Source organism: Euprymna scolopes, chromosome 2 (genome assembly GCF_053919585.1).
Source record: "Euprymna scolopes isolate OS-2025 chromosome 2, ASM5391958v1, whole genome shotgun sequence".
In the NCBI taxonomy this organism is placed as follows: domain Eukaryota; kingdom Metazoa; phylum Mollusca; class Cephalopoda; order Sepiida; family Sepiolidae; genus Euprymna; species Euprymna scolopes.
Genome location: NC_136483.1, coordinates 192,298,127 through 192,315,626, shown reverse-complemented (window position 1 = coordinate 192,315,626; position 17,500 = coordinate 192,298,127). Strand labels below are relative to the sequence as shown.

Sequence of the window (17,500 nt, the reverse complement as noted above, 5' to 3'; positions counted from 1 at the left end):
TTATGCATGGTCATGAGTTTCCTGGTCTTCTAGTCGAGCTGTCTCAGTTCTTCTTTTGTCCATCTTATAAACGGTCCAGAGTATCTTACTAGTGATACTGCCCATGTAGTTATACCTTTTATTAGGTTTCTGCTATATAATTTCGTTTCCAGAAGTTTTCTTGTTCTGAGGTATTCCTTTCCAATTCTCTCTTTCATTTCTGTTGCTTTGATGGTGTCTGCTTCCAGAACTCCTAAATATTTATAGTCGTCTTGTTCCCCTAGTGCCCTAATCTCCATTTGGTTGGGTAGTTCCATGGCTTCTGTCGTTTCCAGTTTTCCCTTTCTCATAACTAGTAGTACGCACTTTTCCCTTCCAAATTCCATTCGGATATCTTGGCTGAAGATCCTGGTAGTGCTAATTAGTGTCTCTAGCTCCTTTTCGGTCCTTGCAAAAAGTTTCAAATCGTCCATGTACATCAGCTGGTTCATTTTTTCCTCTGTATTGGGGAACTTGTATCCGGCTTGTCACCTTCTCAGAATACTATTCAAGGGCATCATGGCTATGATGAACAGTAATGGTGATAGTGAGTCCCCTTGGAAGATGCCTCTTTATATGTTAATTTCTGCTATGTGTTGCCCATCAGCTGTCAATTCCAGTCTACATGTTTTCATTGCATTTTTTTATTATGTTGATGATACCTCTTGGTATTTTATACATTTTTAAGCATTCTATTATCCATGCTTAGGGGATCCTGTTGTACGCTTTTTTGTAGTCGATCCATGCCATGGCTAAATTCTTTCTCCTTCTTTTTACCTCCTTTAGGATATTTTGATCTATATATAGCAGATCATGTGTTCCTCTTTTTCCTTTTTGGCATTCTTTCTGTTCCTCGAGGATGAGTCCACGATTATCCCATGATTTATTATTATTATTTTTTTATTTATTTTTTTTTTTATTACATTTTCACCCCAAACAAGGCAAATTGCGACTTTGGTGTAGGGGGCTACTATCAGGGGCAGCAACTACTGGGGTACTATGTAGGGATTTGAGCAGCAAGGTGTCGGTTCACGTTACACTTGAACTTCTGCACGTCAGTACTGTTGGGGAAGCAGGGACCTGGAATGGAATTCCAGAGTCTTGCGGTTCTGGGGAAGAAACTATTGGAGTAAAAAGATCTTTTACATCTAGGGATCTCTACAGTGTGGGGGTGGGATTTAGCAGCCTGTCGGGTTTGTTGAGGGTGCTCACGTCGTGGGGGCACAAGTGATTGCAGTTCGTCAGAGCATTCACCACTAAAATACTTGTAGAAAAGGCAGAGAGATGCAACATTTCGTCGATGGGACAGAGGCTGAAGCTTAGATGCCAGTTCAGGGCCTATCAGGTTTGCGACTCTCTTTTGAACCTTGTCAAGGAGCGAGAGACTAGTAGCAGATGCACCAGCCCAGATGTGGCAGCAATACTCCATACATGGGCGAATGGTGGCCTTATAGAGGTACAGGATACTTTCGGGTGTTAGTAGTTTTCTAGCACGGTAGAGAGAGCCTACCTTTCTTGCAGCGGCCCTGGCAATGCCTTCAATGCAATTGTTCCAACTCATGTTTCCTGTGAACGTTAGGCCAAGGAGTTTGAAAGATGGACTCTCAGATAAAGAGTCGTTGGCCATTGCTATGGGTGGTAGGGAGGGTTTCTTGTAATTATTGAATGAAACTAGTTTAGTCTTGGCAGCATTGAACGCGACCAACCACTTTTGTCCCCATTCCACTACAGATTGGAGGTCTTCCTCTAGTGTTTCTGCCATTTCTTTAGAAATGTGTTCATTCGTCTTCCTGTCGTGTCTGCCATAGAGTGTAGTGTCATCAGCATACATACCCATCTCAGAGGCAATGTTGTCGGGGAGGTCATTTATGAATATCAGGAACAATAGAGGTCCAAGGATAGAACCCTGGGGCACCCCGCATTTATATCATATTGTTTAGATGTACGACCGTCGAGGACAACCTGGATTTTTCTCTTATCTAAGAAGGATTTAATTATGTTAAGTATTCTACCAGTGATACCGTATGATCTGATTTTACTGAGGAGACCCTCATGCCATACCCTGTCAAAAGCCTTAGATATATCTAGAGCTACCGCTCTGCCCTCCCCCGCTTTGTCCAGTGAATGGTATATACGTTCAGAGATCACAGTGAGGATGTCTGCTGTGGAACGGGCTTGTCTAAATCCATATTATTATTATTATTATTATTATTATTATTATTATCATTATCATTATCATTATCATTATCATTATTATTATTATTATTATTATTATTATTATTCTTCTTCTTCTTCTTCTTCTTCTTCTTCTTCTTCTTCTTCTTCTTCTTCTTCTTCTTCTTCTTCTTCTTCACTAGGAGTTCTCACACATGTCACAATCAAAGATTACTCACTATAATAACCAGTGTTGGTCCGTGGAGTCTCGGTGAAAACAAATCTTTCCAGATTTCCAGTACTCTTCACCTCTTTCCATAACATTTGCAAATAATTTTTCATTATCGCAACGGTTGTTTGTCATTGATTTCTTGCTGGCAATGAACATTGATTTTTATTAGAATTTGGGTGGCAATAAGCCTCCTCAAAGCTCCAGTCTCCTTTGCATCTGTCCGGCGAAAGTCTGGTTAGTGCTTTCTTTCATCGATCTTTCAATCCTCCTTGATCCTTCTCGACTATTTGATGTGATGCCAGTCGATGTCGTCACTATATTTTAGTAGGTAGGGGGAGGTAATCAACTTATAATTTTACGAATTCATTTTTCTTTTTTTCTTTTTCTTTTTTACTTCTATTATAGTTTCTATATGGCTGATTAGCGTTTGTCGCTCATGTAGGTTAGTTTCTATATTCAAGGGTTTACCTTAAGATTTTAGCTATTTTCGGCATTACCATTTATTACATAATCTTATTCTCCCTCTTGATTCCGATTTTTCCCCAAGTTCTTTGGGACTGTTACTAATGTTACAATTATTGATACTGTTACTAATGCTACAATTAATGATATTATGTTGCTTTTCTTTAGGTTCCATATTCCTTTTGGTTTTCTAGCAAGTTCTGCATAGTTGTTTCATTTATCTGTCTCTTTGATTTTCACATTGTGGCTTACAATTTGGCAGTTTCTTTCTTTTCATTTTCATTACTAACAGGAGCCGTGTACCGGCGTTGCCCGGTGGAAGCATGCACTGGCGCTGGTGGCCAAAATGAATATGCTGTGCCGAAATAACAACCTTAGTATCTACAAACCGATCCTTAACATGCGGTTTTGATTATGTGCTGTGATTATTCTGTGCTTTCACCTCGATAATCGGACAGAAAAAGAAAATTAAATAAAATACTTCACAGAAAGTAAAAGTCGTACCCCCTCCCCCCAAAAAAAATATATAAGTGTTTCCGTAGCCACTAAAATTTACTTTGAACATACCTGCATAACATTTTAACATTTTGGTGTTTTAACTTATTAGTAAGCATTTATTCAGTTGTAAAAGAAAGTGTTGATATAGTAATCACAGATTTGAAGCCTAGATAATCGGTCAAAATATAAAATTAAATCAAATCATCAACAGAAATAGAAAATGCTAAAAAAAAAATAAAAAAAACTAAAACAAATATCGCATCATTAAAAGTTCGATAATCGCTCAAAAATAGAAAATTAAATATTGGCACCCGTAAAAGAATATTTTTATGATTGTTTTTGGGGTAGTGGCGTGTCGGTATTTTTTGCATTCCCAAATCAATTCTGTATGTGCAATTTGAGAGTGCTCCATTCGTGCTAAGAAAGGGCAATATGTGTTTGTTTAGATTCTATGGTATTTCCGTCTGTGCAAGGAAAGAGTTAGCAATGCGTGGCAAAATGTGAATGATTCTCAAACATTTTGTTAGAGCTCACCATAGTAACTTTTTAAGGGTTCTAGTATTTAATTATTAGGTTTTTTTTTTTGCAGAATTGCATCATGTATAGAAGTTGATATAATTATGCATGTTTGTGCGATTATCAAGTGTTAAAAGACAAATATAATTGAATAGCACGGAATTATTCTGTTTTACAATTTTCCTTTTTATCTTCTCTAATCTCCGAATAGTCCTTTTTGTGTTCTTCTCGAAATTGTATATGTTGGATCCATAATCGCGAGCGCTTTCGACAGAAGTACTTCTATCATCCTCAGGCATATTGTAGAAATAAATGTAGAAATTGTTTTATAATTTACTTATATATACATTTTTTCCTAGTCACGTGGTAATTTGTTACTCAGTAGGTTGTTATGTCCGAGCATGCGAGCTGTTTCTTTAAGTTTTCTCACTTTCCAGTGGGTCTCTCTGTTTATTGTTTCAGACATGATTGAAGGCTCTTGGGATTTGTACACAACTAGCAAACTAGTAAATGGCCTGCAACAACAACAAAAAAAAAGAACCGGTTTTCGTCAAATGGAAATGGAATCATGTCGTCTTTTCTAAGGTGACAATTTTACCGTTCTACCCTGTATATCATATTTTTTTAATGATATGCAAGTGTGGATAAATAAGCAAGTGTTAACTATCTTACAGTTCTCCAAATGGATTGTTTACTGTGCTGCACTGTCAACTTACAATTTCAAGGATTAAATTCGATAAACTGCAATGAAAACTTGTTATTCCAAATTAAGCACACTGTTGTTAAAACTTTCTACACAAACGTCCAAATCCAAAACTGACTCTAGTTTCTGAAAAATCAGACTTTTTATTGAAATCGCAACAATTTCATTTGCATATCAGGTGAAAAGACCCCAATCATATAAAGACAAGTAGCAGCCATTTTTTTCTTCTCTTTATTCTTTTGTCTGTCACTGGACACTACAGATGGTACAAAATCAGGCTTGTACCAATTTTAAAAGAATTTAATTAAATTTAATTTATGAAAATTTAATTTATAACTTCTCTTTTCTTTTCCTAAATATTTTTTATATTTTCAGGTACTCTTTCCGGTAGAAGACTACAGTGCAAACATGATAAACTCAGCCAAAGATGATCACTGGAAATATCTACGAACCGTCTTAGCACCATCCTACAGTTCTAAAAAAATGCGTGACGTTCGTATGACAAAAATTTCCGTTTAAAAAATATTCTCTTTAAGGAAATGCCATACGGAAAATATAATAAGTGAAATCAATTATAATTAATTATTTACATTTAGTTACCACTGTAATATTTATTAATTATTTACACTTAGTTACCACTGTAATATTTATTTATTATTATTATTATTTATTTATTTTTTTTTATTCAATTTTCACCCCAAACAAGGTACAGTGCCACTTTGAAGCAGGGGGCTACTATTAGGGAATTAATTAGTGGGGTCATTATGAGGGGAGAAGAGTAGAAAGATGTTTGTTAACATTATACTTGAACTTCTGCATATCATTGCAGTTGGGAAAGCAGAATCCCGGAAGGGAGTTCCAAAGACCCGCAGTTCTGGGGAAGAAACTATTGGAGTAAAAGGCTTTCTTGCACCTAGGGATCTCTACTGTAAAGGGATGAGACTTAGTAGCTTGTCGGGTTTGTCGGGGGTAGTTACGTCGGGGAGGTACAAGTGTTTGCAGTTCGTCAGAGCATTCATCATTAAAGTATTTGTAAAACAGGCAGAGGGATGCAACATCTCGTCGATGGGACAGAGGTTGAAGCCTAGATGACAGTTCAGGACCTATCAGGTTGGCGACTCTTTTTTGAACCCTGTCCAGGAGCGAGAGACAAGCAGCAGATGCACCAGCCCAGATGTGACAACAGTACTCCATACATGGGTGAATGGTTGCCTTATAGAGGTATAGGATACTGGCAGGCGTAAGTAGTTTTCTAGCACGGTAGAGGGAGCCAACCTTCCTTGCAGCAGCCTTGGCAATGCTCTCAATGTATCTATTCCAGTTCATATTCCCTGCAAACGTTAGGCCGAGGAGTTTAAAAGAAGTACTTTCAGGCAATGTGTTCTTGGCCATTGCTATTGGTGGTAGAGAAGGTTTCTTGTAGTTATTGAAGGAAACAAGCTTAGTCTTAGCAGCATTGAATGTGACCAACCATTTTTGTTCCCATTCCACTACGGATTGGAGGTCGTCCTCTAGTGTTTCTGCCATTGCCTTGGATATGTGTTCATTTGTTTTCCCCTCATATCTGTTATAGAGAGTGGTTTCATCGGAAAATATACCCATCTCCGAAACAATATTATCAGGGAGGTCGTTTATGAATATCAGGAATAATAGAGGTCCAAGGATAGACCCCTGAGGTACTCCCGCATTTATGTCATATTGTTTGGATGTACGACAGTCGAGGACAACTTTGATTTTTCTATTACTTAAGAAGGATTTAATTACATTATGAATTCTTCCAGTGATTCCATATGATCTAATTTTCCTTAGAAGACCATCGTGCCATACCCTGTCAAAAGCCTTAGATATATCAAGGGCTACCGCTCTACCCTCCCCTGTTTTATCCAATGAACGGTATATACGTTCAGAATCTACAGTTAAGATATCTGCTGTTGAACGGGCTTGCCTGAATCCATATTGTTTGTCAGTCAGGAGTTTAGCAGCTGTTAGGTGCTGGACTAGGGCTTGATTAACTAAGGACTCAAATATTTTGGCGAAATGCGGGAGGAGGCTAATGGGGCGATAATTTAGTGGGTCAGTTCTTTCACCAGAATTCTTGAAGACTGGTACCACAGAGGCGGTTTTCCAGCAGTCGGGAAAACAAGATTCGTTAAGGCATTTATTGTAAAGTTTGGACAGAACTGGAGCAACCTCGGCAGAGCATTTTTTTAATAGCACAGCCGGGATGAGATCTGGTCCACATGCTTTTGAGGTGTCTAGGTTTTTTATAATAGCATGTACCTGAGAAGGGGTGATTTTCAAATCGTCAAGTGTGGCGTCTGTTCGCAGAGGAAAATCAGGGAGTGAGTGGTGTACCGAGTTCAGTGTGGAGTTTGAGGCAAACCGACTGGCAAGCAGATTAGCCTTGTCAGTTGCCGTGCAAGCAACCTCATGATTGTTTGTTAGTGGGGGAATAATTGACTGTCCATTATTAACTACGCTGTTGTAGATTTTCCAAAAATCCCGGGTTCCTAATTTCTGTGCTTCGATGCGCTTTCTGGTGGTTTCAGAGTAATCTGTCTTAGCTGTGTCTATCACTCTCTTACAATTATTTCTAGCTTCTATAAACTTCTGTTTATTTGAGCTGGACTTATGTCGGTTGAATCTGCGGAACGCATGCTGCCTTTGACAAATGGCAGTTGCACAAGCAGAAGTAAACCATTGGGGAGAGTGGGGCTTGCTATAGTATTTCCGTGCGGGAAAATGTGCTTCAATAGCAGTTTTGAACCATTCAGTTGTCTCATTTGCACACTGTGCCGCTGGAAGAGTAAAGATATTTTGCCATGGGGCATCTCTGATGAGCTCCCTAGTTACCACTGTAATATTTATTAATTATTTACATTTAGTTACCACTGTAATATCTATTAATTATATACACTTAGTTACCACTGTAATATTTATTAATTATTTACATTTAGTTACCACTGTAATATTTATTAATTATTTATATTTAGTTACCACTGTAATATTTATTAATTATTTACACTTAGTTACCACTGTAATATTTATTTATTATTTACATTTAGTTACCACTGTCATATTTATTAATTATTTACATTTAGTTACCACTGTAATATTTATTAATTATCTACACTTAGTAATTAGTGTAATAACTACTTATAATTTACATTTACTTACCACTGTAATATTTATTTATTATTTACATTTAGTTACCACTGTAATATTTATTTTATATTTACATTGTGTTACACCTGTAATATTTATTTATTATTTACATTTAGTTACAACTGGAATATTTATTAATTATTTACATTTAGTTACCACTGTAATATTTATTAATTATTTACACTTAGTAATTAGTGTAATAACTACTTATTATTTACATTTAGTTACCACTGTAATATTTATTTATTATTTACATTTAGTTACAACTGGAATATTTATTTATTATTTACATTTAATTACCACTGCAATATTTATTTATTATTTACATTTAGTAATTACTGTAATAATTACTTATTATTTACATTTAGTTACAACTGTAATATTTATTTATTATTTACATTTAGTTACCACTGTAATATTTATTTATTATTTATATTTAGTTACCAGTGTAATATTACTTTATTATTTATATTTAGTAACCACTGTAATATTTACTTATTATTTACATTTAGTTACCACTGTAATATTTATTTATTATTTACATTTAGTTACAACTGGAATAATTATTTATTATTTACATTTAATTACCACTGCAATATTTATTTATTATTTATATTTAGTAATTACTGTAATAATTACTTATTATTTACATTTAGTTACAACTGTAATATTTATTTATTATTTACATTTAGTTACCACTGTAATATTTATTTATTATTTATATTTAGTTACCAGTGTAATATTACTTTATTATTTATATTTAGTAACCACTGTAATATTTACTTATTATTTATATTTAGTTACCACTGTAATATTACTTTATTATTTATATTTAGTAACCACTGTAATATTTACTTATTATTTACATTTAGTTACCACTGTAATATTTATTTATTATTTAGATTTAGTTGCCACTGTAATATTTATTTATTATTACCATTTAGTTACCATTGTAATATTTATTTATTATTTATATTTAGTTACAACTGTAATATTTATTTATTATTTACATTTAGTTACCACTGTAATATTTATTTATTATTTACATTTAGTTACAACTGTAATATTTATTTATTATTTACATTTAGTTACCACTGTAATATTTATTTATTATTTACATTTAGTTACAACTGGAATATTTATTAATTATTTACATTCAATTACCACTGTAATATTTATTTATTATTTACATTTAGTAATTACGGTATAATTACTTATAATTTATATTTAGTTACAACTGTAATATTTATTTATTATTTACATTTAGTTACCACTGTAATATTTATTTATTATTTACATTTAGTTACCACTGTAATATTACTTTATTATTTATATTTAGTAACCACTGTAATATTTACTTATTATTTACATTTAGTTACCACTGTAATATTTATTTATTATTTACATTTAGTTACAACTGGAATATTTATTTATTATTTACATTTAATTACCACTGCAATATTTATTTATTATTTACATTTAGTAATTACTGTAATAATTACTTATTATTTACATTTAGTTACAACTGTAATATTTATTTATTATTTACATTTAGTTACCACTGTAATATTTATTTATTATTTATATTTAGTTACCAGTGTAATATTACTTTATTATTTATATTTAGTAACCACTGTAATATTTACTTATTATTTACATTTAGTTACCACTGTAATATTTATTTATTATTTACATTTAGTTACAACTGGAATAATTATTTATTATTTACATTTAATTACCACTGCAATATTTATTTATTATTTACATTTAGTAATTACTGTAATAATTACTTATTATTTACATTTAGTTACAACTGTAATATTTATTTATTATTTACATTTAGTTACCACTGTAATATTTATTTATTATTTATATTTAGTTACCAGTGTAATATTACTTTATTATTTATATTTAGTAACCACTGTAATATTTACTTATTATTTATATTTAGTTACCACTGTAATATTACTTTATTATTTATATTTAGTAACCACTGTAATATTTACTTATTATTTACATTTAGTTACCACTGTAATATTTATTTATTATTTAGATTTAGTTGCCACTGTAATATTTATTTATTATTACCATTTAGTTACCATTGTAATATTTATTTATTATTTATATTTAGTTACAACTGTAATATTTATTTATTATTTACATTTAGTTACCACTGTAATATTTATTTATTATTTACATTTAGTTACAACTGTAATATTTATTTATTATTTACATTTAGTTACCACTGTAATATTTATTTATTATTTACATTTAGTTACAACTGGAATATTTATTAATTATTTACATTCAATTACCACTGTAATATTTATTTATTATTTACATTTAGTAATTACGGTATAATTACTTATAATTTATATTTAGTTACAACTGTAATATTTATTTATTATTTACATTTAGTTACCACTGTAATATTTATTTATTATTTACATTTAGTTACCACTGTAATATTACTTTATTATTTATATTTAGTAACCACTGTAATATTTATTTATTATTTACATTTAGTTACCACTGTAATATTTATTTATTATTTACATTTAGTAACCACCGTAATATTTATTGATTATTTATATTTAGTAACCACCGTAATATTTATTTATTATTTACATTTAATTACCACTGTAATATTTATTTATTATTTACATTAAGTAATTACTTAAATAATTACTTAGTATTTACATTTAATTACCACTGTAATATTTATTTAGGAATTACATTTAGTTACCACTGTAATATTTATTTATTATTTACATTTTGTTACCACTGTAATATTTATTCATTATTTACATTTACTTTCCACTGTAATATTTATTTATTATTTACATTTAGTTACCACTGTAATATTTATTTATTATTTACATTTAGTTACCACTGTAATATTTATTCATTATTTACATTTAGTTCCCACTGTAATATTTATTTATTATTTTCATTTTGTTACCACTGTAATATTTATATATTATTTACATTATTTACATTTTGTTACCACCGTTATATTTATTTATTATTTACATTTAGTTACCACTGTAATATTTATTCATTATTTACATTATTTACATTTAGTTACCACTGTAATATTTATTCATTATTTACATTTAGTTACCACTGTAATATTTATTTATTATTTACATTTAGTTACCACTGTAATATTTATTTATTATTTACATTATTTACATTTTGTTACCACCGTTATATTTATTTATTATTTACATTTAGTTACCACTGTAATATTTTTTTATTATTTACATTTAGTTACCACTGTAATATTTATTTATTATTAAAATTGAGTTACCACTGTAATATTTATTTATTATTTACATTTAGTAACCACTGTAATATTTATAATGTACATTTAGTAATTACTGTAATAATTACTTATTATTAAAATTTATTTACAACTGTAATATTTATTTATTTATTTCCTTTAGTTTCCACTGTAATATTTATTTTATTATTTACTTTTAGTTACCACTGTAATATTTATTTATTATTAACATTTAGTTACCACTGTAATATTTATTTATTATATTACATTTTGTTACCACTGTCATATTTGTTTTATATTTAAATTATGTTAACACTGTAATATTTATTTAGTATTACCATTTAGTTACCACTGTAATATTTATTTATTATTTACATTTAGTTACCACTGTAATATTTATTTATTATTTACATTTAGTTACCACTGTAATACTTATTTATTATTTACATTTAGTTGCAACTGTAATATTTATTTATTATTTACATTTAGTTTCCACTGTAATATTTATTTATTATTTACATTAAGTAATTACTTTAATAATTACTTAGTATTTACATTGAATTACCACTGTAATATTTATTTAGGAATTACATTTAGTTACCACTGTAATATTTATTTATTATTTACATTTAGTTACCACTGTAATACTTATTTATTATTTACATTTAGTTACCACTGTAATATCTATTTATTATGTACATTTAGTTTCCACTGTAATATTTATTTATTATTTACATTTAGTTACCACTGTAATATTTATTTAGAAATTACATTTAGTTATCACTGTAATATTTATTTATTATTTACATTTAGTTACCACTGTAATATTTATTAATTAATTACATTTAGTTAACACTTTAATATTTATTTATTAATTATATTTACTCCACACTGTAATATCTATTTATTAGTTACATTTAGTTACCACTGTAATATTTTATTTATTATTTAAATTTAGTTACCACTGTAATATTTATTTATTTTTTATATTTTGCTACCACTGTAATATTTATTTTATATTTACATTTAGTTACAACTGTAATATGTATTCATTATTTACATTTAGTTACCACTGTAATATTTATTTATTATTTACATTAAGTTAACACTGTAATATTTATTTATTATTTACATTAAGTTACAACTGTGATATTTATTTATTATTCAAATTTAGTTACCACTGTAATATTTATATATTATATACATGTAGTTACCACTGTAATATTTATTTATCATTGAAATTTAGTAACCACTGTAATATTTATTAAGTATTTACCTTTAGTTTGCACTGTAATATTTATTTATTATTTACATTTAGTTGCAAATGTAATATTTATTTATTAATTACATTTAGTTACTACTGTAATATTTATATATTATTTACATTTAGTTACTACTGTAATATTTATTTATTATTTTGATTTAGTTACCACTGCAATATTTATTTATTATTTACATTACGTTACCACTGTAATATTTATTTATTATTTTACATTTAGTTACCACTGTAATATTTATTCATTATATTACATTATGTTTACCACTGTAATATTGATTTATTATTTACATTTAGTTTCCACTGTAATATTATATTTATTATTTACATTTAGTTACCACTGTAATATTTATTTATTATTTACATTTAGTTACCACTGTAATATTTATTTTATATTTACATTATGTTACCATTGTCATATTTATTTTATATTTACATTATGTTACCACTGTAATATTTATTTATTATTTACATTTAGTTACCCCTGTAATATTTATATTTCATAATTTACATATTACCACTGTAATATTTATTTTATATTTACATTATGTTACCACTGTAATATTTATTTATTATTTACATTTAGTTGCAACTGTAATATTTATTATATTATTTACATTTAGTTACCACTGTAATATTTATTTATATATTTACATTTAGTTACCACTGTAATATTTATTTTATATATTACATTATGTTACCACTGTAATATTTATTTTATATTACATTATTTACTGTATATTTATTTATATTATTAGTTTACCACTGTAATATATTTATATATTATTTACATTTAGTTACACTGTAATATTTATTTATTATTACATTTAGTTACCACTGTAATATTTATTATTATATTACATTTAGTTACCACTGTAATATTTATTTATTATTTACATTTGTTACCACTGTAATATTTATCTAATATTTACATTTAGTAACCACTGTAATATTTATTTATTATTTACATTTAGCTTATACCACTGTAATATTTATTTTATATTTACATTATGTTACCATTGTAATATTTATTTTATATTTACATTATGTTACCACTGTAATATTTATTTATTATTTACATTTAGTTACCACTGTAATATTTATTTCATATTTACATTTAGTTACCACTGTAATATTTTTTTATTATTTACATTATGTTACCACTGTAATATTTATTTATTATTTACATTTAGTTGCAACTGTAATATTTATTTATTATTTACATTTAGTTACAACTGTAATATTTATTTATTATTTACATTTAGTTACCACTGTAATATTTATTTATTATTTACATTTAGTTACCACTGTAATATTTATTTTATATTTACATTATTTTACCACTGTAATATTTATTTATTATTTACATTATGTTACCACTGTAATATTTATTTATTATTTACATTTAGTTGCAACTGTAATATTTATTTATTAATTACATTTAGTTACGACTGTAATATTTATTTTATATTTACATTTAGTTACCACTGTAATATTTATTTTATATTTACATTATGTTACCACTGTAATATTTATTTATTATTTACATTAGTTGCAACTGTAATATTTATATATTATTTACATTTAGTTACCACTGTAATATTTATTTTATATTTACATTTAGTTACCACTGTAATATTTATGTTATATTTACATTTTGTTACCACTGTAATATTTATTTTATATTTACATTATGTTACCACTGTGATATTTATTTATTATTTACATTTAGTTGCAACTGTAATATTTATTTATTAATTACATTTAGTTACCACTGTAATATTTATATATTATTTACATTTAGTTACCACTGTAATATTTATTTATTAATTACATTGGTTACCACTGTAATATTTATGTATTTTTTACATTTAGTAATACTGTAATATTTATTTACTGTTATTTTTTTTATTATTTTACATTTAGTAATTACTGTAATAAATTACTCATTATTTACATTTTCTTACCGCTGTCATATTTATCTTATATTTACATTTAGTTACGACTGTAAAATTTATTTATTATTTACATTTAGTTACCACTGTAATATTTAGCTATTATTTTCATTTAGTTAATACTGTAATATTTATTTATTATAAAGATTTAGTTTGTAGTCTAACATTTATTTATTATTTAGATTTAGTAAATACAGTAATATCCGTTTTTTATTAAGAATCAGTTAATACTGTTACATTAGTTTATTATTTACATTTAGTTAATACTGTAATATTTTTATTATTTATATTAAGTTAATACTGTAATATATATTGCTTTACATTTAATTAATAGTATAATATTTTGTTTATTATTTACATTTAGTATACATTGTAATATATATTTAATATAAAGATTAATCAAATACTGTAATAATTATTTTTTTTTATTTAGATAATACTGTAATATTTATTCATTATAAAGATTTACCTAATACTGTTATATTTGTTTATCATTTACATCTAGTAAAAACTGTAATCATTATTTATTATTTACACTAAGTTTATTTATTTATATATTATTTACATTTAGTTACCACTGTAATATTTATTTATTAATTACATTTAGTTACCACTGTAATATTTATTTATTAATTACATTTAGTTACCACTGTAATATTTATTTATTAATTACATTTAGTTACCACTGTAATATTTATTTATTTAATTTTGTATATACTGCAATATTCATTTATTATTTACATTTAGTTACTACTGTAATATTTCTTATTATTTACAGTCAGTAAATACTGTAATGTTTTTTTTTTTTTACATTTAGTAAATACTGTTATATTTATTTATTGTTTACTGTAGTTAATACTATAATATTTATTTATTATTTACATCTATTTAATACTGTAATATTTATCTATTAGTTACGTTTTGTTAATACTGCAATATTTATTTATTATTTACATTTAGTTAGTACTGTAATATTCATTTGACGGAGACGAGTATTGGCTGAATACTGTTTGATATGGACATCTTAAACAGTCTTTACTATCGGGCTGTAAACCGACGGTACCAATGACTTGTCTCATATAACAACTTTCTGTACACAAAATATATTTATTTATTATTAAGATTTAGTTAATGTTGTTATATTTGTTTATTATCAACATTTTGTAAATACTGTATATTTTTTTATTATTTACACTGAGTTACTACTGTAATATTTGTTTATTTTTAACATTTGCTTAATACTGTAATATTTATTTATTATTTACATTTAGTTAATACTGTAATATTTAACTATTAGTTACATTTAGCTAATACTGTAATATTTTTTCATTATTTGCACTTAGTTGATACTGTTTTTTTTTTTCATTTTGACATTTAGTTTATACTGTAATAGTTATTTATTAATTACATTAATTTTTTTTTTATTGCATTTTCACGCCAAACAAGGCACATTGCCACTTTGTTGTAGGGGCTACTATCAGGGACATAAGCATAAGGAGTACTGTGTAGGGAGTTGGGCAGCAAGATGTCGGTTCACGTTACACCTGAACTTCTGCATGTCTGTACAGTTGGGGAAGCAGGGACCCGAAAGGGAATTCCAAAGTCTAGCGGTTCTGAGGGAGAAACTACTGGAGTAAAACGCTCTCTTACATCTAGGGATCTCTACCGTGAAGGGGTGGGAATATAGCTGCTGTCGGGTTTGTCGGGGGGTATTTATGTCGAGAGGGCACAAGTGCTTGCAGTTCGTCAGAACATTCGCCTTTAAAGTACTTGTAGAACAAGCAGAGGGATTCAAAATTTTGTCGATGGGACAGAGGCTGAAGTTTAGATGACAGCTCAGGACCTATCAGATTGGCGACTCTCTTTTGAGCCTTGTCTAGGAGCGAGAGACTAGTAACAGATGCACCAGCTCAAATATCACAACAATACTCTATACATGGGCGAATGGTGGCCCTATAGAGGTATAGGATACTTTCGAGCGTTAATATCCTTCTAGCACGGTAGATAGAACCCACCTTCCTCGCAGCGGTTCTGGCAATGTTCTCAATGTAATTGTTCCAACTCATGTTCTTGTGAACATTAGGCCGAGGAGTTTAAAAGATGTACTTTCAGATAAAGGGTCATTGGCCATTGCTATTGGTGGTAGGGAAGGTTTCTTGTAATTATTGAAGGAAACAAGTTTAGTCTTGGCAGCATTGAATGTGACCATCCATTTTTGTCCCCATTCCACTATGGATCGGAGGTCATCCTCTAGTGTTTCTGCCATTTCTTTAGATATGTGTTCATTTGTTTTCCTGTCGTGTCTGTTATAAAGCCTGGTGTCGTCAGCATATATACCCATCTCACAGACAATTTTGTGAGGGAGGTCATTTATGAATATCAGGAATAACAGAGGTCAAAGGATAGACCCCTGAGGCACTCCCACATTTATATCATATTGTTTAGATGTACGACCGCCAAGGATAACCTGGATGTTTCTCTTGTCTAAGAAGGATTTAATTATGTGATGTATTCTTCCAGCGATACCGTATGATCTGATTTTCTTGAGAAGACCCTCATGCCATACCCCGCCAAAAGCCCTAGATATATCTAGAGCTACCGCTCATTTAGTACATACTGTAATGGTTTACTTATTTAGTTTAGTTTATACTGTAATGTTTATTTATTATTTACATTTAGTATGTACTCTAATATTCATTTATTATTTACATTTAGTTAAGACTGTAATATTTTATTTATTATCTATATTTAGTTAATACTGTAATATTTATTTATTATTTACATTTAGTTAATATTCTGATATTTATTTATTTACATTCAGTTAATACTGTAATGTTTATTTATTATTTATATTTAGTTAATATTCTGATATTTATTTATTTACATTAAGTTAATACTGTAATGTTTATTTATTATTTATATTTAGTTAATATTCTGATATTTATTTATTTACATTTAGTTAATACTGTAATGTTTATTTATTATTTATATTTAGTTAATATTCTGATATTTATTTATTTACAATTAGTTAATACTGTAATATTTATTTATTATTTATATTTAGTATATAATGTAATATTTATTATTTACATTTAGTAAATACTGTAATATATATATATATATATATATTTTTTTTTTTTTTTAATTTAGTCAATATTATAGATCTATATTAAAAACCTTGTTAAACTTTGTGACATATTTCCATTCTATGGAGGTCAGGCGCGAACGAACACCC

The 17,500-nt window shown here is 27.8% G+C and overlaps 1 protein-coding gene across 2 annotated transcripts in view; it reads left to right on the top strand.

Annotated features, from left to right (window-relative positions):
* Positions 1 to 17,500, top strand: part of LOC145300413 (cytochrome P450 3A14-like) — a 90,927-nt gene that overhangs the window by 30,634 nt on the left and 42,793 nt on the right. For both annotated transcript variants that reach the window (XM_080144482.1, XM_080144481.1), the window contains exon 5: positions 4,959 to 5,075. In XM_080144482.1, the coding sequence (XP_080000608.1) occupies positions 4,959 to 5,075 (117 nt within the window). The remainder of the gene's footprint in view (positions 1 to 4,958; positions 5,076 to 17,500) is intronic.